The 25,288-nt window shown below is 45.6% G+C and overlaps 1 protein-coding gene across 6 annotated transcripts in view; it reads right to left on the bottom strand.

Annotated features, from left to right (window-relative positions):
• htk (hat-trick) overlaps nt 1–25,288 on the bottom strand; it is a 152,257-nt gene that overhangs the window by 5,423 nt on the left and 121,546 nt on the right. For all 6 annotated transcript variants that reach the window (XM_068346047.1, XM_068346044.1, XM_068346046.1 and 3 more), the window contains one exon: nt 8,713–8,853. In XM_068346047.1, coding sequence (XP_068202148.1) covers nt 8,713–8,853 — 141 coding nt within the window. The remainder of the gene's footprint in view (nt 1–8,712; nt 8,854–25,288) is intronic.

The raw sequence follows: 25,288 nt of genomic DNA, 5'->3' as shown, positions 1-25,288 counted from the left end.
ACTTAGGCCAAGGACGTGAAGGAAGCTCGTTTTTAGCCAAAAAACCGAGCTGCAAGGAACATGTAGCCGTTTCAGATGTGAAACCTATGTTCCTGCTGAAGGCGTGGATCTCACTTACTCTTTTAGCTGTTGCTAAGCACACGAGGAAAAGAGTTTTTAATGTGAGGTCCTTAAAAGAGGCTGATTGGAGCGGTTCAAATCTTGATGACATAAGGAACCTTAGGACCACGTCTAGATTCCAGCCTGGAGTGGACAACCGACGTTCCTTTGAGGTCTCAAAAGACCTAAGGAGGTCCTGTAGATCTTTGTTGGTGGAAAGATCCAAGCCTCTGTGGCGGAAAACCGCTGCAAACATACTTCTGTAACCCTTGATCGTAGGAGCTGATAGGGATCTTACGTTCCTTAGATGTAACAGGAAGTCAGCAATCTGGGTTACAGTGGTACTGGTTGAGGAAACTGCATTGGCCTTGCACCAGCTTCGGAAGACTTCCCATTTAGACTGGTAGACTCTGAGAGTGGATGTCCTCCTTGCTCTGGCAATCGCTCTGGCTGCCTCCTTCGAAAAGCCTCTAGCTCTTGAGAGTCTTTCGATAGTCTGAAGGCAGTCAGACGAAGAGCGTGGAGGTTTGGGTGTACCTTCTTTACGTGAGGTTGACGCAGAAGGTCCACTCTTAGAGGAAGAGTCCTGGGAACGTCGACCAGCCATTGCAGTACCTCTGTGAACCATTCTCTCGCGGGCCAGAGGGGAGCAACCAACGTCAGCCGTGTCCCTTTGTGAGAGGCGAACTTCTGAAGTACCCTGTTGACAATCTTGAACGGCGGGAATGCATACAGGTCGAGATGGGACCAATCCAGCAGAAAGGCATCCATGTGAACTGCTGCTGGGTCTGGAATCGGAGAACAATACAACGGGAGCCTCTTGGTCATCGAGGTAGCGAACAGATCTATGGTTGGCTGACCCCACAGGGCCCAAAGTCTGCTGCAAACATTCTTGTGAAGGGTCCACTCTGTGGGGATGACCTGACCCTTCCGGCTGAGGCGATCTGCCATGACATTCATATCGCCCTGAATGAACCTCGTTACCAGCGTGAGCTTTCGATCTTTTGACCAAATGAGGAGGTCCCTTGCGATCTCGAACAACTTCCTCGAATGAGACCCTCCCTGCTTGGAGATGTAAGCCAAGGCTGTGGTGTTGTCGGAGTTCACCTCCACCACCTTGTTTAGCTGGAGGGACTTGAAGTTTATCAAGGCCAGATGAACCGCCAACAACTTGCAATTGATGTGAAGTGTCCTTTGCTCCTGATTCCATGTTCCCGAGCACTCCTGTCCGTCCAATGTCGCACCCCAGCCCGTGTCTGATGCGTCCGAGAAGAGACGGTGGTCGGGGGTCTGAACAGCCAAAGGTAGATCTTCCTTGAGAAGAATGCTGTTCTTCCACCACGTTAGAGTAGACCTCATCTCTTCGGAAACAGGAACTGAGACCGTCTCTAGCGTCATGTCCTTTATCCAGTGAGCAGCTAGATGATACTGAAGGGGGCGGAGGTGGAGTCTCCCTAACTCGATGAACAGGGCCAGCGATGAAAGTGTCCCTGTTAGACTCATCCACTGCCTGACTGAGCATCGGTTCCTTCTCAGCATGCTCTGGATGTATTCTAGGGCTTGGTTGATCCTTAGGGCCGACGGAAAAGCCCGAAAAGCTCGACTCTGAATCTCCATACCCAGGTAGACAATGGTCTGGGATGGGACGAGCTGGGACTTCTCTAAATTGACCAGGAGGCCCAGTTCCTTGGTCAGATCCATAGTCCATCTGAGATTCTCCAGACAGCGACGACTTGTGGGAGCTCTTAAAAGCCAGTCGTCTAAATAGAGGGAGGCTCTGATGTCTGCCAAGTGAAGGGATTTCGCAATATTCCTCATCAGTCTGGTAAACACAAGAGGTGCCGTGCTTAGGCCAAAGCACAGGGCTTGGAACTGGTACACAACCTTTCCAAAGACGAATCTTAGGAAAGGTTGGGAGTCTGGATGGATGGGGAACGTGAAAGTATGCGTCTTTCAGGTCTAACGAGACCATCCAGTCCTCCTGCCTGACCGCTGCTAGGACCGACTTCGTCGTCTCCATCGTGAACGTCTGCTTGGTGACAAAAGCATTGAGAGCACTGACGTCCAGCACCGGTCTCCAACCTCCTGTCTTCTTGGCTACCAGGAAGAGACGGTTGTAAAAGCCCGGGGATTGATGATCCCGGACTATGACCACCGCTTCCTTTTGTAGCAAGAGCGACACCTCTTGTTGCAACGCTAGCCTCTTGTCCTTCTCCTTGTAGTTGGGAGAGAGGTTGATGGGAGATGTAGCTAGAGGGGGATTGCGGCAGAACGGAATTCTGTATCCCTCCCTTAGCCACTTCACAGACTGAGCGTCTGCACCTCTGCTCTCCCAAGCTTGCCAGAAGGTCTTGAGTCTGGCTCCTACTGCTGTCTGGAGAGGAAGGCAGTCAAAACTTGCCTTTTGCGGACTTGGAACCCTTCTTGGACTTGCCACGGTGACTGTCTGCACGGGTACCTCCTCTGCTGGAGGTTCTGCCACGAAAGGGCGGGATGAACCTAGAAGCAGGTGTATCGACTGCTGCAGGGCGGAAGGGTCTAGGCACGGAAGGTAAGGTTTTAGCCTTACGTGCAGAAGAAGCCATCAGATCATGAGTATCCTTCTGGATAAGTGAGGCAGCCATCCCCTTAATCAACTCCTCCGGAAACAGACACTTGGAGAGAGGAGCAAACAACAACTCTGACTTCTGGCAAGGAGTGATACCAGCAGATAAGAAGGAGCAAAGATGTTCTCTCTTCTTGAGGACTCCTGATACATATGAAGCCGCAAGCTCACCAGACCCATCCCGAATTGCCTTGTCCATGCTAGACATGATCAGCATGGCCGAGTCCTTATCTGAAGGGGAAGTCTTCCTGCTTAAGGCTCCCAAACACCAATCGAGGAAGTTGAATATCTCGAAGGCACGAAAGACTCCCTTCAACAGATGATCTAAATCTGAAAAGGACCAGCAGATCTTCGAACGTCTCATAGCCAACCTGCGGGGAGTCAACCAGACTTGAGAAGTCGGCCTGGGCAGAGGCAGGAACCCCCAAGCCAGGTTCCTCTCCCGTGGCATACCAGACGCTCGACTTAGAAGCAAGCTTGGGAGGAGGAAACACAAAAGAGGTCCTTCCCAGTTGCTTCTTGGAATGCAACCAGTCCCCCATAACCCTCAAAGCTCTCCTAGATGATCTGGCGAGAACAAGCTTGGTGAAGGCAGGCGCAGCAGACTGCATGCCCAGAGCAAACTCGGAGGGAGGAGAACGAGGGGTTGCAGACACAAAATGCTCAGGATACAAGTCCCTGAATAAGGCAAGGACTTTGCGAAAGTCTAAGGAGGGTGGCGAAGACTTGTGTCCTTCAACATCAGAGTGAGGTTCATCCAGATGAGCAGCTTCATCATCCGATACATCATCATCCGAAAGTTGAGTTGTGAGTGGCAAAGGCAGAGCAGCAAGCTGAACGGCTGAATCCTGCAGAACGGGTGCATGCGTACCTGCGGATCCAACTTCATGCCTCTGCTGGTCAGTCTGCGAGCTGGCAACAACAAAAGCAGAGGGCTGGTGTGTGGAAGGGGCTGCGGTGGGCTGAGGAGCATGCGGTATGGTGTGCAGAGCATGCTGTAAGGTATGCGGCTCATGCTGCATGGTATGCGGAGCATGCTGTAAGGTATGCAGAGCATGCTGCATGGGCTGAGGAGAATGCCGCATAGTGCTGGAACCCGGCAACTCCTGATGCGGCAGCTCACACATGTTAGCAGATGGTGCAGCAAGAACATGCGTCTGGCAGGGAGGACTGCGCATCGGTGGAGGAGCTCTCACAGGTGGGGTGTGGGAGCAGGCAGCCGCAGTATCTGCTGAGCGCACAACCTCTGCGGGTTGTAGGTTAACAGGAGAGGTGTTAACTTTCTCGGCATGATACTCCTGCATGAATGCCGCAAGCTGAGACTGCATAGTCTGCAGCATGGACCACTTAGGGTCTACTGTGGTTGGAGCAACAACAGACGGAGCAGTAGCCTGTTGAGGGACCACTCTACCTCTCTTGGGAGGTGTGCAGTCATCAGATGACTGTGGCGAGTCCGAACTGACCCAGTGGCTACACCTGGGCCGTTGGACTAGCTCGGAAGGGACCTTACGTTTGAGCGGTCGTGAGACCTTGGTCCACCGTTTCCTCCTGGAAACTTCTTCCACAGACGAGGAATGTAAGGGCTCATTCGTCTGTATGTGGATGGGACGATCCTTAACAGATACGTCCGCAACCACTGAGGATACATCCATGCGCCGATCAAGGCCTGCCGAACCCTTTGGTCCTTCGACATTGCTTCTCCCCTGGGCTTGGGAGCTTGCAAGAGGTCCCGGACTGGGAGGACGACTGGCACGCACAGATGTACCCTCATGCGCAACACTGACACTGACACTATGCACATCACTACCACTAACACTTCCCACTGCACTCTTCGCTTTCAGCTCTCTGACATCTGCCAAGAGCTGATTGCGGTCACTAACCAACGACTCCACCTTCTCACCGAGAGCCTGAATGGCACGCAACATATCAGCCATTGCAGGCTGAGCACTCGTAGCAGGTTCGGGAGTCACCACCACAGGGGAAGGAAAAGGTTGAGGGGCATGGGGAGAGGAAAAATCCACAGAGCGAGAAGAACTCCTCCTATCTCTCTCCTTCTCTAACCTACGTGCATATCTAAGGAATTCGTTAAAATCGAATTCCGAAAGCCCAGCACATTCCCCACATCGATCTTCCAATTGACAGGATTTACCCCTACAATTGGAACATACGGTGTGAGGATCTATAGAGGCCTTCGGAAGACGCCTAGTAAAAGTCCTAACACTACACTGCCTGTATTTAGGGACTTGGGAATGGTCAGACATCTTGAATTTAGAAGTAGTCAAGGGGGAATTCCAAAATTAAGCAAAGTTCGTTAACCAAGAAATCAAATTAATTCCAAAAGCTTGCTAAGCTAAGGATAAAGCTTCCTGAACAGCGAAGGCTAAACTTTAGAGCAAATACATCACCAAATCGTGAACAAAAGACTCCAAAATCAACAGCGTATCCAAGTAGGTCTTGCCGGCGGCACGACAGAGGAAAAATTGAGTTCTTGTTGACAAGAAGTACTTGAGTACCTGACCACAGATGGCGCTGATGAGTACACCCCCACCTGGATAGCGATCGCTGGCGTATCCCGACCGTAGATTTCTGTCGGGCAACGGAGTTGACAGCTACATGATCATCGGGTAAGATTAATATTGAAAATGAAGAAATACTGCATTTTCTGGTAGGGATCAATGTTTTGCTTATAGAGTTACCTTTACTAATTACTCTGTAACTATGAAAGTAAGAATTTTGACAACATATTTTTTATACTCATTCTCCATTGGCATACGAAGCTCAGTGATTTTTTTTTAGGATTTTGCGTTTCTCGTCGTATAACCCCATATACAGTATTGGCATACCGACCAGGCCCCTTAAAAATTGGCATTTGATTGGCCATTTCAGAAACTACTGTTCCTGCAAAAGAAGAGAACCATTTGGCTGTAAAACAGGATAGTGGAGAATGATTGTCAGAAATACAATTACTTGCCTGTTGAGACACTACTGCTAGAGTGATATTGTGTCCTTTGGCCAGACAGTACTACATTGGATCCCTCTCTCTCTGGTTACGGCCTATTCATTCCACATTTTCTTCTGTCCTCATACACCTGACAACACTGAGATTACCAAACAATTCTTCTTCGCTGAAGGGGTTAACTACTGTAAACGCAATGTAATTTTTCAGTGATTACTTTCCTCTTGGTAAGGATAGAAGAGACTTTAGCTATGGTAAGCAACTCTTATTGGAGGACATTCCAAAATTAAACCATTGTTCTCTAGTCTTGGGTAGTCCCCTAGCATCTGTGCTATCGTCTTCCACTGTTGTGGGATAGAGTTCTCTTGCTTAAGGATACTCTATTCCACTCATCTTTTTCAAGTTTTTATAATTTGTGTATGAAAGATTTATTTTCATATTCTTATTGTTCTTAAATTTTAATTGCTCATTACTTCTCCAGTAGTTTATTTCCTTTTTCCTTTCCTAGCTGGGCTATTTTTCCCTGTTGGAGCCCTTGAGGCTTATAGCATCCTGCTTTTCCAAGTAGGATTGTAGCTTAATAATAATAATAATAACAATGTTATGCATTAGCAAATGATGGAACTCCAGCCATTGTAAATGCTGTAAACGCCTTGTGCAAAGGGAGGTAATTTGTACTGTGATGTGATTGTCTTATAATCACTACTGACCAAAAACCTCACCTGGAAAATATTCACTGTCAGATCTTTAGAAGACATCTGAATTCATGCCTAAAAATTTTGAAGTGAAAAGACTCAAATAGCTTCCAAATGATTCGTATACCAAGCCTTAAATGTCATGCCGTTGACAATTATTCAATTCATCCAACAGGGGACCCTGAGACTTTCTCTGAGGATATACTGTACCAGCCATCACAATACAGAATTGTTATTACCCAATACATAATTTTTATCAGGCATAAATGATTCACATTCAAAAGCTCCATGAATTGAAAACAGTCATAATATTATCTGTATCCTCGCTCGATTCACTTTCAGCCAGATCTGCGATGTACTGCAAGTGACGATAGTATGAATGAACTTGTAAACAAGTTTTGTACACTGGAATTTCCACAAGTTTTCTTTACAACTGCAGGAATATTTCCAAATCTGAGAACGCCATCACACTGTTGATGATGCTATATTATAACTAGGACAGAATAATCATTCCTCCCAGCCTCCAAGAGGAATTCTTGTTTGCTTTACATAGAGCCCACCAGAGTTACTGCTATGTGATTTCTAGAGTAGTCATCAGTCTTCTGGACAGGTATTACTCCTGCTATCTCAGCATGAAGAGTGGGATGCAACCATTGTAACTGGAGAGCAACCACTAAACCAACTGTTCCACCCACACCTGTCACAGTACTACCCATTTCAATGTCTCTCTTCTGACTTTTCAATATGAGGGGATTTGTTACTTCAACATAATTAACAAATACTCAAACTGGACAATTGTTAAAAGGTCCTGAAACAGAGCAGTTCTGCTCATAAACTGCCTTTCATACAAGTTTGTCACTTTTGGAATTCCCAATGGACTAGCGTTTGATGGCGGCCGTGAATTTACCATTTCAACGCACCATGCTTCAATATAGAAATACACCCTGCACAAAAATTTCACTGGTGATATTAGTCTTTGATTATCCAATAAGGGATTTCATTCAAATTTTGCCAAGAAGATATCCTCGCAATAGCTAAAGGGCAGACTAGATGAGTGAGAAGACAGTAGAACATTGTCACATCAAACAGGAAACACAAAAAGGCTACTTGCAAAAGGTAATTGCATACATATTCAGAACAAGATAGGGTAGTAACAACTCAAATGGGGTGAAATTGGTATCATCATTGAAGTCTGCCAATTTAATCCAAATGCAATTAAAGTTTATGGTATGAAAAGAGTTACTTTATGCAACAGAAAATTCCTCAAAGTATGTTCCTGACAAGAGCATAAAAAATGAAGCTATAATATAGGATGATTCTAGGTGTAAGAATGTACCTGCCATATTAGCTTTCAATACCACACAAGCATCAAAAAGTACTTCAGACACCCAGAAAAGAACTATCCAGTTGGTGAGGTAACTTCAGACTCCAAGGGCATTTCTGAACAGGATTCACTTATAAGATTTGCCACAAGAGCAAAAACAGCACACTCCTGCAACCTCAAAAACCAGCCTATAATACAATAGTCCTAGAATAGGAAAAACATAGCCTGAAAACCATCATTTGTCATTTAGTGAAACACAGCATGAGGAACTAGGAATGCTGCCAACCATTGATTCTCCTCTGGTGATCACAACCCCAACAGAACCTACTCCCCAACATGAATCTAATCATGCCAGTCACCTGACATTCAGAATATAATATGGACAAACAATTATGACAAAGACCTTTTATATCAGTCTTTACCTCCTTTAATGAAATATTACAAGAAACAAAAGCTTGGGGGATAGAGGGTTATAACTGCCTATGTACATTTACATACGCTGTTTAGTGTCATTGCAAATTACCATGGTCATTGTCTGATATTAAAGACTTTTGTGTAAATAAATAGATATTGATGTTATTAAAAAATGATCACCCAATATCATTCATTCAATTAACTTGATAACAGAGTACACATCCCTAAAAAGGGGATGAAATTCCTATAATTGTGAAATACAAAGAAATAAAATTAGAAATCAATAAACATGCAAAGGAACTAGACCATTAGTGTAGTTCTCTCATTCACTAGTTTTCCTCTCAATAAAATTATTTGAAATAAAATGGCCAATCTTCAATCATAGGTTTTTCAGAAATTATTCATTTTATTATCCAAAATTACAAATATGTACTTTTAATGTAAATTCATAGCAAAATCCATTTCCTATTGTGGCAAAAATTCTGCCTATATCTTCACATCCAATCACTAACATTGATAATTATAAACAATCCTCTCCAATTACCACTATAAGAATAATTGTGTTTCTGATATTGCAATTTATGAATAACAATAAAAAAACAAACTAAATTAAACTCACTTTCACGTTCCTTCCGCCGTAACTTTTTCCTTCTGCGTTCCACAGATGCCAATTCCGTTTTAACTTGCATGTAAGTTCTTTTCAATTCCTGAATTCTGGACTGCAAGACTGCAATTCTCTTTGAAGCATCAAGATCTGGGTCTGAAAGTAAAACAAGAAAATCAAATAAAAATACAGTATGATTAACCTGATATGCAAGAATGGATAAAATTAAATGTAAACCTTATAGTCATTCAGATAAGGTTTCTAACATTCCCCTTCCTATATTGTTATAACTGCTGGTCATAAAATTACAGTATTCATTTTGAACGCTTATTTATTACCAGTAACATTTATACAATACAGTAGAGTTGCTATTTTCTACTTTGCCAGTCTCCTCACCTTCTGATTTTATTTCATATCTTTGCTTTTCTATAAAACTGATTCTATATTTCATTTATATACTGTACAGTACTAAATTTAATGAGTAACATATCCTGTGAAGATTATAAGTTTTGTAATAATTTCCCTTAGCTAAGTATAATAACCCGGTAAATTCCACTAGACCTCGTTAAAAAAAATAGCTAACATGCTACCCTGCTTCCAAAAAAATCATTAGCTCCTTTGGTAAGAGAGGCACCGGTCCCCACTCAGTAGCTGTATACGAGAATTGTGACTCATGGATATATCTTTTTAACCTGCAATTGCATGTTTAATTTGTAAATTTGTATTTCTATTTTGTTACTGCTAAGTGATTATGTAATACAGTAATACCAGGATAGATGGCCTTGGAAATATGTAAAAAAACAACTAGTCAATAAAATATCTCGCTATAGAGAAATGTTTGAAAATATCCATTTCCCTTAACAAAATGTTTACAATAATGTATAATTACAAGGCATATGATGAACATACTTGTATACTGATATGAGAGAGAGAGAGAGAGAGAGAGAGAGAGGTGAGAGAGAGAGAGAGAGAGAGAGAGAGAGAGAGAGAGAGAGAGGAGAGGGGGTGGGAGAGAGAGAGAGAGAGAGAGAGAGAGAGAGAGAGAGAGAGAGAGAGAGAGAGAGAGAGAGGAGAGAGAGAGAGGAGAGAGAGAGAAAATGAATCAGCTGTAGATTTGTTTTACATAACTTTCTCTAAATGACGATAAAGGACTTATTCTGTGTATAAATAAAAGTTTGTACTCAAAGTGATTTATTCTCTAATAATTCCACAATACAAAGCTGTTGAAAGATATAAAACTTCTCATTAGTAATAATGGACTTTACGTTATACAGATCTGTAATGAAAACTTCCATTTGCTTCCTTAACACAAGAAGTAATCTGTATTTCATAATCATAAGGTACAGCACTATAATTTTTTGTGTACAAAAATTTATATATTTATTGAGGTGACTATGTCATTCCATAACAATTCCACAATAAATAGCCATCAAAAGATATAAAAATACTCAAAGGTAATAATGGATTTTACGTTATTCAAAAATATAAAGAAAATAACCATTTGTTTTTTTATGACTCAAGAAGTACTCTATAATGTATAATTTATAAGGTATATATACGATAAATAAATACAAATCAACAAAAAGAGAGAGAGAGAGAGAGAGAGAGAGAGAGAGAAGAGAGAGAGAGAGAGAGAGAGAGAGAGAGAGAGAGAGAGAGAGGAGGGAGGGAGGGAGGGAGGGGAGGGGAGGGAGGGAGTGAGAGGAGAGAGAGAGAGAGAGAGAGAGAGAGATTTTCATTTCAAATAAAACTCTTGGAATTAATATGCTAACTGGAAAATGCTAGTTCAAGTAATAATTGTTTATTTTAGTAACGATGAAATATCCTTCGGTAGCATGCCTTAATAATAAGGGAGTTATTTGATCAGAAAATTAAGGTTGGACGACAGACTAGACAGGGTTAATCAGTGTATTTAAACGTAAACAATGCATAAGATTATAATTTGCTATGTTTTTAATTATAAATACGATACTGAAATGTGATTATTACATGCATTATCATTGGATACAGTTAAGTGAAACACCAGGGAGAACAGGGAGAGAGAAGGATGAAGCAATAAGACAAAGGGAGCCATAAACACGAAACGGTGGGGGAAGGCAATAGCCAACCTCCTTCTCCTTGCACATCCCTTCAGCTAAATCAGCGCTAATTTCTTTCCGAAGGTGTAAAAGAAACTCTGCTATCATTGGGACAGTGGCATCGAGTGGAGAGATAACCCTTCCACGACACCAACCACCGAAAACTAACCACTTTGCCTGGTAGACTAAAGCTTTGGAGCATCTAAGGTGCCCAGCCATCCTAAAAGCCTCTCTGTGTGAGAAGGTGCTAGACATTCACCAGGTGTGAAGTCGAAATGAAGCTACAAATTTGTGGTAGATTTCGGCATGTGGCTGTTTTAGTAAGTTGTGTCGTGAAGGGAATTATCTTGGGATCTCCGTGAGGAGTTGCAGAAGGTCCGGGAAACATACTGCATGATGCCACAGCAGAGCTATTAGAGTCATTTGTAAGTTCTTGCTTACTAGGACCTGGTTGAGGACTTTTTTCATCAGACATAACGGGGGAAACACATACGCGTCCAGAATCACCCACCGATTTTGGAATGCATCTTACCAAAGAGCTTGAGGATCCAGGTCTGGGGAGCAGTACAACGTGAGCCTGAAGTTCAGGGCCGTTGCAAACAGATCCACAGTCAGAGAACCCCACAAAGTCGGGACTTTGTTGGCTGCTAGATGATACTAGATGATTCAAAGACCATTCGGAGCCTACTGTCTGAGTTGCTCTGCTCAGACTGTCCGCTAGCACATTCCGGGCAAGCTGATAGGGTCACAGAGCTGTCTTGTGTCCATCTCAATATCTCTACTACTAGACGGCACAGTGGCTGCAAAAAGGTACTGCCCTGTTAGTTCAGGTAAGCAATGACCATGTTATTGTCGCTCATCAATATCAAGAGTGGCCCCCAAAATACAGTCAGGCCTTGTTAATCGCGGTTTCTTGCTTCATGGTTTCGGGTTTTCACGACAAAGGAGAAAAGAAAGAACAAAATTTCTTTGTGATGATTATTTACCCAACATTAAGAATTTGATTTCTAATAATTGGCCACAGCATTATGATGGCCAAGAACAATGCAATACCTATCAAATAAAAATTCTTATAAAAATCGTTATAAAATTCAAGCTACGAGAAGATTTCAAATAGCCTGCGTTCCTTTACACAGGGAGCGCTGCGCGCCACTACCTATCTCCACCCAGCTGGTCCTAGCTCTCTCTGTACAGTGTATATCCATTTACTGTGGTAAAAAATTACAGCTATATTTGAAATAAACCCGATTTTGATTTAACTGATGCTTCACTTAACTGTATCCAATAATAATGCATGTAATATTCACATTTTAGTAACATTTATAATTGAAATCATAGCAAATTATAATCTCATGCATTGTTTACATTCAAATTAGCTGATCAAATCTGCGTAGTCCGTCATCCACGTATATTCACTTTCACAATATTATCCCACTGATATGACTATTCACTTTCACAGAATTACCTCACTGATATAACCTATCATGCATATTAGTATATTTCCTTCACATTATTATTGTCCGTGACTTATTATTATTATATATAAAACTTTTCCCAATTCCTTCCCAAATCCTTTCGTACATTTACTTTGCTCTCCGACACACACAACTACTACAACATATCTTTCCAACTCTTTTAATAATCTTTATTTTTCGCGAATTTATTCTTCTCTTTTCTAGCATTCATTCGTCATTTTCATCTTATTAATCATTCTAAACCCCTTTCTTATCCCTCATTCCACGTATTACCATTCCAATTTTTCATTCCTCCTTCATGCACTTCCAAAATTCATTGATTTTGCAAATTTATTTGGCTGAAGGGACGTGCAAGGAGAAGGAAGTTGGCTACCACCTTCCCCCCACCCTTTCTAGTGTCTATGGCTCCCTTTGTCATATTGTTTCATCCTTCTCTCTCCCTGTTCTCCCTGGTGTTTCACTTAACTGTATCCAATGATAATTCATGTAATAATCACATTTTAGTATAGTATCTATAATTAAACATAGCAAATTATAATCTTATGCATTGTTTACATTCAAATACACTGATCAACCCTGCCTAGTCTGTCGTCAACCTTAATTTTCAGATCAAATAACTCTCTTATTATTAAGGCATGCTACCGAAGGATATTTCATATTTACTCAAACAATTATTACTTGATCTATCATTTTCCAATTACAGTAGTACATTAATTCCAAGTTATATTTGAGATGAAAATTAATTAATCAATCAATCTATATATATATATATATATATATATATATATATATATATATATATATATATATATACACATATATATACATATATATATGAAAAATTTTAAGTAATTTTTATTTTTCCTAACATACTTACCGAGAATTACCTCTTCGGAGGGTCCTTGGACCTCTCTCAATCTCGACCAAGATTTCCCGTGCTACCCCCCCCTATCTCGCTCCCGACAGTTCCTACCCCCGCCGCCAGGATAATTCCTGCGGCCCGGATTAGGGCAGGTCACTGCCCCTCCCGGGACAGGATCTCATTAAGTCCTCCGTTTAGCCCGACTCGACAATAGAAGAATGGCACTCGGGGACGGAAGGGAGGGCCATTACTCAGAGGTAATTCTCGGTAAGTATGTTAGGAAAAATAAAAATTACTTAAAATTTTTCATTTGTTCCGACACGAATACTTTACCTCGAATTACCTCTTCGGAGACTTACACTTTAGGAGGCGGGAGAGCCATTCTGCCACTTGGTTAGGCACATGGTGCCTGGAGGGCTACGTAATGCGGGGGTACAGAGAGCGGATAGGGGGTAGCAGGGAAAACTTACACTTATAATTTTTAGGGTTACCTCTTGACATTTTCTCTACTGAGTCTTCTCCTGACGAAGTAGGGATGAGACTAATCACTTGTTGGGGACGTCTTCCAGCCTGCCACTACACAGCTTGGAGGGCGGCGATGACTGTCCCAATGGAGAATCCATCCAAAGACTTTCTTGAGTAGTCTTTGAGTTAATGGGCCGTGAAGGTCGACTGGTGTGACCAAGTGCCGGCCTGCAGGATCTGGCCCACTGCCATATTTCTCTCAAAGGCCAAGGAAGTGCTCAGGCTCCTGATGTCATGGGGACGTGGAGTGCCTGGTACTGCCACCTTGTCTTCATCATAAGCCCTAGTGATGACTTGTCTCAGCCAGAAGGAAATAGTGTTCTTGGACACTTGCTTCTTATTAACGCCTGAAGAGACGAAGAGGTTCTTGGCACCCGGACGGAGATGGGCCGTCCTTTCCAGGTATTTCCTGATCGTCCTGACCGGGCATAACTTCAGGTCGTCCGTATTGCCTGTCTTGGGGATGGCTGGAAAAGAGAAACCTTCAAACCTCGGGTCCCAGACTGCTGGGTTCTGAGTCTTTGCTACAAAGGAGGGTACGAACTTGAAAGATACCTCCTTCCACCCTTTGGAGTGTGCCACGTCGTAGGAGAGACCGTGGATCTCACCTACCCTCTTAGCCGAAGCTAAGGCTAGCAAGAAGACTGTCTTGAGGGTGAGACCTTTGTCCCCTATATCTCTGAGTGGTTCAAAGGTTGGACGATACCACATTTTCAGGACCTTGGCCAGGTCCCATCTAGGCACTCTCCTGACTTGGGGAGGGCAGGATTGTTCGAAACTTCTAATCAGCATCCCTATGTGTCTTGAGGTCCCCAGGTCGATGCCTTTCAGGAGAAAGACTTGGCCTAAGGCTGCTCGTACTCCTTTAATAGCCGGGATTGGCATTCCTATTTTATCCCTAAGGTACACTAGAAAATCAGCTATGTCAGGGACCGAGGCTTTGAGAGGTCTTATTTGTTTTGTCGCGCACCATTTCGTAAAGGCGGCCCACTTCGCCTGGTAGACTACGGTAGAGGATTTTCTTAGGTATAGGGACATCCTCTTGGCTGTGGAGGAGGAGTACCCCTCCTTCTTCAGGAGTCGCTCGATAGTCTCCAGGCGTGAAGGCGAAGAGAGAGAGGGTTGTCGTGGAACCTGAGGAAGTGCGGTTGACTCAGTAGATCTGACCTGACGGACAGAGGCCACGGCGGTTGACTCGATAGGTCTTTAGGTCCGCGAACTACTCTCTCTGTCTAGCCACCAGGGCGCTACCAAAGTCATCTGTAGGCTCCGAGCCACCTTTATTCTGCTGAGCCCATGTCTTATCAGCGTGAAAAGGGGGAAAACGTACACATCCAGATTGTCCCACTTGTTCTGAAAAGAGCCTTCTAAGGAATCTTTCGGGGTCTGGTACAGGGGGGCAATAGACTGGGAGTTGGGCGTTGAGGTTGTTGCAAAGCGGTCAACCACCGGGGAGCCCCATCGTTGAATGATGAGCTTGGCTATTCCTGGGGGAAGGGACCATTTTGTCCCTACTATGTGGCCCATTCTGCTGAGGCCGTCGGCCAGGGCGATTTACTTTCCGGGAAAGAACCTTGCTAACATCACCCCTTGATTCCCTATCACTCAGTCGAGATTCTCTATGGTGAGATCGCCAAACTCCTTCGATTACAAGTACCCTGCTTGTTTATGTATGCCATTACCGTGGTGTTGTCGCTCATCCACGCCACGGAGTTCCCCTTTAGCAGACTTGCGAAGTGTAGGCATGCCTTCTGGACTACTTCCAACTCCAGGACATTGTGTGGAGTTGTCTGTCCCCTTCCAACCAGGTCTCTCGTGCCTCTTCGTCGAGGGGAAGGGCTCCCCATCTCTGGTTGGAGGCGTCTGTGAACAGTAGGAACGGCTGACTAATGAGCCTGAGGTGTCATACCTTATTCTCCGAAGGGAAAAATTCTCCCCGAAAAAAGGTCTAATGTTATTCCCCAGTAGTTCATTCCGGTGGAAGGGGATAGATTTTTCTACTTCGGGTTGATTCAGTTCCCCAGATCCTTGCCAAACTGGAGGAGACTTCTCCCTTGTTCCTCCAAGAGGACCTTTGAGGCGGGAAGAAGCTACCAGCCGTCCAGGTATCTGCTAAGGCGAATGCCTCGTTCGTGGGCCCCCCTGCGACAGCCGTGGGGACTCTCACGAACACTTTGGGCGTTGTTGACAGACCAAAGAAAAAGGGGGTCCTGAATTGCAGGAACTGGGAACCCTATTTCACCCGGAGGAACCTCCGACCCAAGGTGTGGACCGGAATCTGGAAGTATGCGTCCTTGGGGTCGATGGAATTCTACAAGCTTTCTCCCTCAAGGACAGCAGGACCGAATTCTGCGTGTCCATTTAGAAGTCCGTCATCTTGACGAACCTGTTGAGAGCTGACAGATCTATAACCGGCCTCCCCCCCCCCCCCCGGTCGCTTTCTCTGCCAGGAATAGTCGACTGCAGACACCTGGTCCTGGGAGAAGAACTTCTTCCATGGTACCCTTCTCTATCATGGACAACACCTCCTCTTGAAGGGCGGTCCTCTTTAACGGGTCTTTAGGATCTAGCCATCTATCCAGTTGGCCGGAAAAGGCGTGGTTGGTTCCGTTAGGAATGGAAGTCCGTAGCCCTTCTTTAGTAAGGACACTGTCCAAGGTTCCGCTCCTTGAGCCCTCCATGCTTGCCAATGACGCCTGAGTCATCCTCCAACCCGAAGGTTGGGTGGGGATAGGGAGCCTCCCACTCCTCCCTTCTTCTAGAGGGGAGGCCTGACCTGCCTCCCCTAGAGGCGGGGTAACCCGACCTGAAGGAGCTAGAAGGCGCTGGAGCTCCCCTGTGGAGGGGCTGAGGCGTTGCGGACCAGGAGGACGAGGGCTTCTCTCCTCGTAGTGCTGGTAGATGCTTGGGGTGTCGCGGCACTATCCGAGACAGATCTCTTCTAGGGTGGTCTCCTAGGAGTCGTAGGTCTGGGGACGTTAGCCTCCTTCTATTTCAAGACCTTCTCCACTATGGTTTCTCGTTCCTTCCGAGGAAACAGAGATTCTCCCCCCAAGGGAAAGCTGCGATGGGTCGCGTCCCCCTGTCTGGTGCCTACCAAGATACTTACGCCAGAACAGTGTTTCGCTTCCAGAACACCCAGTTAGCTGTTAGTGTGAGAGACTGAAAAGCCACTAACCTAAGGGTGGAAGGCCTTGCTGGACTTATAGTTTTATAATTTATTTATGAAAGATTTATTTTAATGTTGTTACTGTTCTTATATTTTATTTTTCCTTGTTTCCTTTCCTCGCTGGGCTATTTTCCTTGTTACGGCCCCGGGACTTATAGCATCCTGCTTTATAGCATCCTGCTTTTCCTACTAGGGTTGTAGTTTAGCAAGTAATAATAATAACAACAACAACAATAATAATAACAATAATAACTTATTGCAGACTATTTAGCTTCACGACTATCATGGTCCCTGAAGTCTGGGCTTCTCGTTAAGAATTATTCTAGATGTCTAATGATGTCAATACCTAAGAGATTTATTGCTCATGACGATCGATATCCTTTCAAGTGTAATACCTGAAAGAACATGAGTATACACATTCGTGTAAAGGACACACCTGGCAATCATGTAAAAGAAAAAGATGATTATCTCAATATAAAACATGAATGGGTTTCCGTCTTTTTTTTTTTTTTTTTTTTTTTTTTAATCGATTCCAATAGGGCACTCCCCGGTCGCTTTGGTTCTGGAATCCCAGGCACTCCCTTGCGGTGGTACCGGTTTCCCCGGCGGGGAGCTCCGCACCCGGTTCGGGGTCAGAACCGGCAACGCCGTACCGTCGAGGACTACTGTTCGTGTATTCTCTCCGGGGGACGCGGACGCGGATCCTCGTGGGCTGCCCCAACGGAGGGAACCGTTCCTTTTAAGTCCGAGGGCCGAACCAGCTGCGCTGATTCGGCCAGGCTGCCCGTAAATACGCCCGCTTACACCTGCGGGCGGGCTGGGGGACGCGGACGTGGATCCCCGTGGGCTGACCCGACGGAGGGAACCGTTCCTTTTAAGTCCGAGGGCCGAGCCAGCTGTGCTGATTCGGCCTGTCTGCCCGTAAATAAGCCCGCTTACACCTGCGGGCGGGCTGGGGGACTCGGACGCGGATCCCCGTGGGCTGACCCGACGGAGGGAACCGTTCCTTTTACGTCCGAGGGCCGAGTCAGCTGTGCTGGTTCGGCCAGGCTGCCCGTAAATAAGCCCGCTTACACCTGCGGGCGGGCTGGGGGACTCGGACGCGGATCCCCGTGGGCTGCCCCAACGGAGGGAACCGTTCCTTTTAAGTCCGAGGGCCGAACCAGCTGCGCTGATTCGGCCAGGCTGCCCGTAAATACGCCCGCTTACACCTGCGGGCGGGCTGGGGGACGCGGACGCGGATCCCCGTGGGCTGACCCGACGGAGGGAACCGTTCCTTTTAAGTCCGAGGGCCGAGCCAGCTGTGCTGATTCGGCCTGTCTGCCCGTAAATAAGCCCGCTTACACCTGCGGGCGGGCTGGGGGACTCGGACGCGGATCCCCGTGGGCTGACCCGACGGAGGGAACCGTTCCTTTTAAGTCCGAGGGCCGAACCAGCTGTGCTGATTCGGCCAGGCTGCCCGTAAAGAAGCTCGGTTACACCCGTTGGCGGGGTGAACCGTAGGCTTCGCGGTCTTACGCCTGCCTGAAGAGGCCTTCTCGCATTTCTCCCTGCGAGGGTTATATCTGCGTCTGGAGGATGGCCTTCGTGGTGAGAAAAAACCCTGGGTTGTCGGTCCGGGGGACGCTGCAAGACAGACCTGGGGGGCTCTTTCTCGGCGAGGCCCTCGGCTGCAGAAGAGACTGAAAAATACGCTAAGAGACTGGAGAAGAATTAGAGACATTTTCCCCCACATGGGGTCATCAGAGGAGACGTGGCCTACTTGCACCAGGACTCCGTCTCCCCACACACTCCCGAAAGTAGTACTTACCTCGAACTACTTCTTAAGAGTTATCTTCTACACAATAAACCAACCTCGTCTCCTACTCTGGGTAGGAGAGGGTGGTAGGGAAGCTCAGCCCGGCGGGACGCCCGGCGCTAGTCTTCTTAGGCGAGCCCTTCGTCGCCCACTTCCTCTTGGTGCTATACCGCACCCACTCAAATTCTTGGGGAAGAGCAATGGGCACTTCCCCGCAACTGACTTACCTCGTCCCCTACTCTGGGTAGGGGAAGATGGCTGTATAAGAATCTCTATTCGACGAGGCATCGGGAATTAAGTTGGCGAAGAGAGGCTCGGCTTCCTACGAGCCTCTTGGATGTATTCTTCCTTTTAGTGCCGAAGTGCACTCACTGCACTACGTTCCAGGACCAGTAGTCCTGACACGTGGTTGAAGAGGAACATAAGCTGCCCCTACACGGCAACACCGAGGATAAGGGGAGGAAGAACGATTTCTTGTAAAAAGTTTTCCTTTCAGCTATCAATTCCTTGAAGAAAATCAAGGAATACAGTTCCCTAACGCACACAACGCACGACACAAGCACTAAGGAAATGAATTAAACACCGGGTAAGGACACGGTTGAAAAGTGAACGCACAGGAACACTTGGGAGGTACACTGCGAAAAAAAAAGATCGAGAATTTAACCGAGAAAGAGTGAGATGATTCGCATCTCACGACCAAGGACTTAATGAGATCCTGTCCCGGGAGGGGCAGTGACCTGCCCTAATCCGGGCCGCAGGAATTATCCTGGCGGCGGGGGTAGGAACTGTCGGGAGCGAGATAGGGGGGGTAGCACGGGAAATCTTGGTCGAGATTGAGAGAGGTCCAAGGACCCTCCGAAGAGGTAATTCGAGGTAAAGTATTCGTGTCGGAACAAATATATATATATATATATATATATATATACACACATATATATATATATATATATATATATATATATATCCCCTCTGATGGTCCAGCACTTTGCTGCAGTAGAGGGGCTTGAGTGTCTCAATGATGGGCTGGGCAATGGCGGTGGGGTAGTTTATCCACCCTGGCAGGCTCAACCATACCGCTAAGGCCAGTTCTGAGAGACCAGACCAAGACTGGACCCCTATAGGCCTTCTCCTTTATTTTAAGATAGGCATAGGCTAGGAGAAGGAAAACTCCAAAATCAAACCAAACAAGACCCCAACGGCGGAGCTTCCCAGCGCCGGCAGAAGAGGGCAATGCCTGTCGGGCAGGCAACAAGGCGGGCCTTGACATAACAAGAACCCGGCAGCCCGATGCAACCAACATCGGAGAAGCCGCCTGTCTCATATGTCTTGAGCCGCGGTGAAAACGATGTGGGCCAAGTGTGTGAGCGTGGCCGTTGCAAAGCCACGACCACCCAAAACAATATACCCAGCTACTGGCATTCTGTCGTTTCCTCCACCCTTCTTCATCTTTTCATAGATAGGAGGCTGATGGCTAACGACAGAACCCAATACTCGGACACGAGTGGGCGCCGACGACGATATATATATATATATATATATATATATATATATATGTATAACTGGATGAGTGTTGTCCTTAAACTAGGAACTCAAGTACAAAATCTATTGTTCTTAAGAAATACCCAATACCCTCCCTCAACAAGGTATTGTGGATGTAACTATGCTGAGGTTTGTGGAGTGGAGCTGTTTACCCCAGAGGGGAGAGGGTGAAAGGAAGAAAGGAGCCAGTCATTCTTACTCATTCACCCCAGACTAACCCCAGCCTTCAATCCTCTGCCACTTGTTCATCAAGGAACCTGAGGTGTTTGGACCATTTGTTGTGCGACCACCACGGTACCGATGGAAAAGGTCTCCATGTTCCTGCGGGTTACATCTTTGCAGGTAGTGGGCCGTGAAGGTTGATTGACGCTTCCACACGCCCACTTACACTATCTGCGCCACAGTAGTTTCTTGAACACCATGGACGTAGAAACGCCACCGACGTTACAAGCTCTGGGTCTTTGGGTCCTAGGGGAGGAGGGTCTAGATTGAGAGCAAACTCAATAGCTTTCCAATCCCCGAGGGGAAGGAAATTCTTGTGATCCTTCTTTTGACCTTCCCTGTACTGGTCAACAGTGCCAACACACGGGCGCGAGCTGGAGTTGTTCTTTTAAGGTTACACCACAGATTCCTCACTGGGTAAAACCTCAGTTGAAAGGGTCTTCGGTTACCGAATGAACACTCTATCCGGAATTGACTGCACCTAGGGTACAGCACACTTGGATTTTGAGACTTGGCAATCAACGCAGGGATGCCGCTGAGGATTACTTCACCCCGTCTCCTAGAGTAGGAGACATCAGAAGATGGATCATACAACACACTAACTCTCTTGATCAAAGCCCAAGTGAGTAGAAAGGGCCCTCTTCAATGTAAGGAAACAATCTGAGGCCTGGCATAAAGGTTTGTCGTCCCTGAAGGACCGCGAACCGCGTTCCTATGAGGAGGTTGAGATCCAACGGGGAACAAGTTATCTCGAACTTTGTATGAGTAAAGGCATCGAAGGGAGAGAATTCCCTTCCATGACATCAGTCACAAAGGACCAAACATTTCGCCTGGAAGACAGACGCTGAAAAGTGTCTGAGGTGCCTACACATCTTTTCTGCAACTCGCTGCGAAAGGCCCCTATGCAAGAGGTGGTGTAGGACCGTTTCTAGGCATGAAGTCGAAGCAAAGCTACAGCTTTGGAAAGTGTTGGCATGTGGCTGCTTGGAAGATCGCGTCATGGAGGATGATACCTCGGAACTCTGTCGGGAGCTGCAGAAGGTCCAGGAACCATTCTGAGTGATGCCATAACAAAGCTATTGGAGTCATTGATGAGATCTTGCTTATCTTGACTTGGCTGAGGACTTTCTCACCAGACCGAATAGGGGAAAAAGCGTACACCTCTAAGCTGCCCCACCGATCTTGTTCAAGGGCCTGGTGTTCCGGAACTGGGGAACGGTCGAGCCGGAGCCTGAAGTTCAGGGCCGCTGCGAGCATGACCACAGTAGGGGTACCCCTACAAAGTTAAGACTTTGTTGGCTACAAGATGATTCAAAGACACTAGAAGCTCACTACCTAAGTGGTCCTGTTCAGATTATCTGCAAGCACATTCCTGTACCAGGAATGACGCAACCGGATTGGGGCACCTAACTGTCCTATGTCCATGTGAAGCTTTGCTCCTCCTCTTTATGGGAGGGGCTAGCCAGCGTTCATACACAGACAAGGATGTCTAGTTCCCTGTGGGCGAGGTCTGAAACGTTCGTAAACGTAATGAAAAGCTTCCCACGCTGTTGCTATCATTCTAATACGTAAGCTAACATTGCTCCTTAGGGACTAATTGTTTGAGACAATAACCCTGTAGGGGTAGAGTAAAAGGTCTCAGGACCTGTCGTGTAAAATGATAAGTCGTTGTACCCGAGGTACAATGACGGGATACGACTGATTCAATCAAACGGTAGAACCCGAGTTTATAACAATAACCTCATGGTTTTGTCTTGGAAAGCGCGCATGCTCCAGGAAGGCTTACGGCCTTTATGAAGTTTTAACAACACCCGTTGAAATTATGTAAAACTTCTCAGGAACAAGACTCCCGAAAAGGGTGAAATCTTTTATATGGGGGTTTGCTTCAACAAGACCAAACATTAGATTGCCATCGACCACTTACCCGAAGAAGTTGCCATCAAACACTTTCTCGCTGGTGAGAAAACTACCATCTAATTCAGGCAAGGCCTGCCAGGGGAAATAAACTGGAATGTAAAAACATTTTTCTTACCCCGCTAGTTGCCGTCCCGGCAGATGAGGATTTCTCGATGACGAGAAAGGATCACCAGCCGCCTGCTAACCCAACCACTCGAAGTAGGAGGGAAGATGACGGTGGTTCGTTCGAAAACGAAAGGATCGGTAATTGCGAGACCGGCTGAGCTGGAACAGTAATCAGCTGGAAGTGTAGAGTGACGCAACAAGTCACGCTACGCTGGAAGACCCATCCCGTAGGAGAGGGGAAGGTTGACCATAGAGTTTTCAGAAAAAACTCTGGATCGCGGAACCAAGAGATTCGGCGTGATGAGAACCTAGGAGTTCTGAATTTATTTCGTGAATTCCTTTCTCACGACATTAAGGGATCGTGAATCTATTTTGTGCAACCCTAAGGGATCGTTGTGACAAGAACCCGCAGGACCTCTGTCACTGATTCCTGATGGAATCTTCAGGAATTGTGTCGTGTGAACATGATCAGAACCCAAAGGAACTTTGTCATATGTTGTAGGGAGACAGAAACCCCTAGTCAGTAGCCATCCCTCAGGGTTTAGGAACCTCGGCAGGTGGAAGGCTTCCTGGCAGGAGAGAGCGGCATAGGCCTACCCTTAGGGATAGGGTTTGGGCCTTGTCGCATGGGCGACTGCTGCCTCTGAGGCGATGGAGGCCTTTGAGACTGGAGAGACTTGCGAGGCAAGTTTGGTTCCACGAGGATGGCCAACCGTGAGAACCCTCTCTTGACTGAGATGTGGGAACGCCAAGCGCTGGCGATTGGAAAGCGTCGCGCGACACTATTCTGTCGTGTGACGCAGCGCGGGAAAGAACAGGTGGAAGACAGGTGGGGGAGCAACAGAGGGTCGTGAATCACGATCGCATGCTATGTCAGAATTCACATGGCAAGGAACCTCGTCGCTAACTCCTGTTGGATGGAAAACAGAAAGTGGGCTGCGCAAGCCTGAGGGTCCAACATAGCGCTGATCGCGCGCCTTGCAATAGTCGCGCGAGCATGAACACTCCGCGCAACGAGAGTCCGAAGACTGTCATAAGAGTAAAACTCTATGACGATTGTTGTGCGTGTAGAGTTGTTAGTTGGAATAAAAAAAAAAAAGGGTTTGTATCTAAGAAAGCTTAGTGGATAGTATATTATGAAACACACTAGCATTTGTTTGTAGCTCTCAAGTTCCTGCTTCCAAAAAAGTGCCTTAATCTGTTATTATTTCTTTCTAGGTATCGACAGCAGCCCCATTCACCCAGAAGGGAAACTGAGAGTATCCGTCAAGTACTGTACCTAAAACATCATAAATGCGGTTTATTGCCTGTTACCAGTGTGTAGTGGTCTGTGATGCTGCTCTGTATTCATATTATCTTGTTTTTTTAACTAGAAGTATGCTACTGTGTTGTTATACGAGAGGGTGTCATAGACATTATTAGTTCACAGTAGCTATTGAAATGGAATGGGACTGTGTTCGAGTTTAGTCTGAACGGTTCCAGAAACACAGTATCAAAACCCTTTCCAAGAAGGAGAGATTTAGGCATTACTGTACTGTGATGAGAAAATTTTCGATGACAACGAAACTTTGTCACAGTGCAGGTTTACAATTGGTGATTTTTTAGACTTTGTTATTATGGGCCCACAGAGACCTGCTTTGAGGGAAAATTATTGCAGTACAGTATTTTTCACAGTTATATGTTCTTTATAGATGGTTCATTAGATAGTAAGTGTTCAAGTTTATTACTGGTCATTACAGATGTCATAAAACCATAGTGTTGCGGGGTTCTCCTTTAAGCTTAGTACTATAGTAATGTTTCTTTTGTTTTGGAGGCTGACTATGTTGAGAATCCTAATATTTCTAAGTCTTTCAAATCCTCAGGTTCTGTAGTCATGGTCTCGTTAGGATTTTAAAATTCAGTTTTGTAACTGTGTAGTGGTATATCTTGCATGTAACTTGGTATTTTTCTCTTGCTTGTACAATATGCAGAAAGACTATTCTGAAGTAGCCATTTCTTTTGTTTATCTTATCTTGAGGCTGGAGTGTAAAGGGATGCTAATTATGCCTTTAATTGATTATTTGAATTGACAAAACAATGTTAATGTATTCCTAACATTTTTTCTTTGTTTCATTTACAAATAAATTTGTTTTTGTTTTTATGAAGACTGAAATTTATTCCAGTTCCTTACACCATGATGTCCCTTTTTCAGCCACTGTTTTTTAATTTTGCTAATAAGTAATTTATCATAATTTTTTCCTCCCACACTGTGTCCCGTTATCAGTTAATAACTGTTCCCTTTCACCTAATGTTCTGACCCTTACTTGAACTTAAAGCTATCTAACCTTAAATTCAAGCTATTCACATATACTGCTCATTTTTCCCAGAAATGAATCAACGTTCATCTTACATGTTAATCCAGCTAGCCCAAGGAAAGGGAATTTAAGAAAGAAGTAAGATTCTAGCTGGGTCCCCTAACCTAGTATAAATCAAGGGGTGGTGCCCAGTGCTCCGTTCTTTTGACCTGTTACCTAGATTTTTGGGTATTCCACCGTTGTATATTTTTTGTGTAGTGAACGTCGGCATTCGGACACTAGGCAGTTCAGGTGCTACCTCTGGCCACAGTCCGCAAACCACTACATCATGTGCACTGAGATGATCGCACGCGGACGAACACTACACGCGAAGACTCTCTGTCATAAGAGTAAAATTCTTGATGACGATTCTCGTGCGTGTAGAGTTGTTCGTGCACACTGAGATGATACCGCGCGGGTGAACACTCCACATGACTAGAGTCCGAAGACTGTCTGTCATAGGAGTAAAACTCTTGATGACGATGATCGCCTGCATAGGACTGATCGCACGCGCTAACACTCCGCACGCCGAAAGTCCAAAGACTCTGTCATAATAGTAAAACTCTTG

This window comes from Palaemon carinicauda, chromosome 22, assembly GCF_036898095.1.
Source record: "Palaemon carinicauda isolate YSFRI2023 chromosome 22, ASM3689809v2, whole genome shotgun sequence".
Classification (NCBI taxonomy): domain Eukaryota; kingdom Metazoa; phylum Arthropoda; class Malacostraca; order Decapoda; family Palaemonidae; genus Palaemon; species Palaemon carinicauda.
Note: the sequence above shows the minus strand (reverse complement) of the source record. Positions and strands in the feature narration are given on the sequence as shown.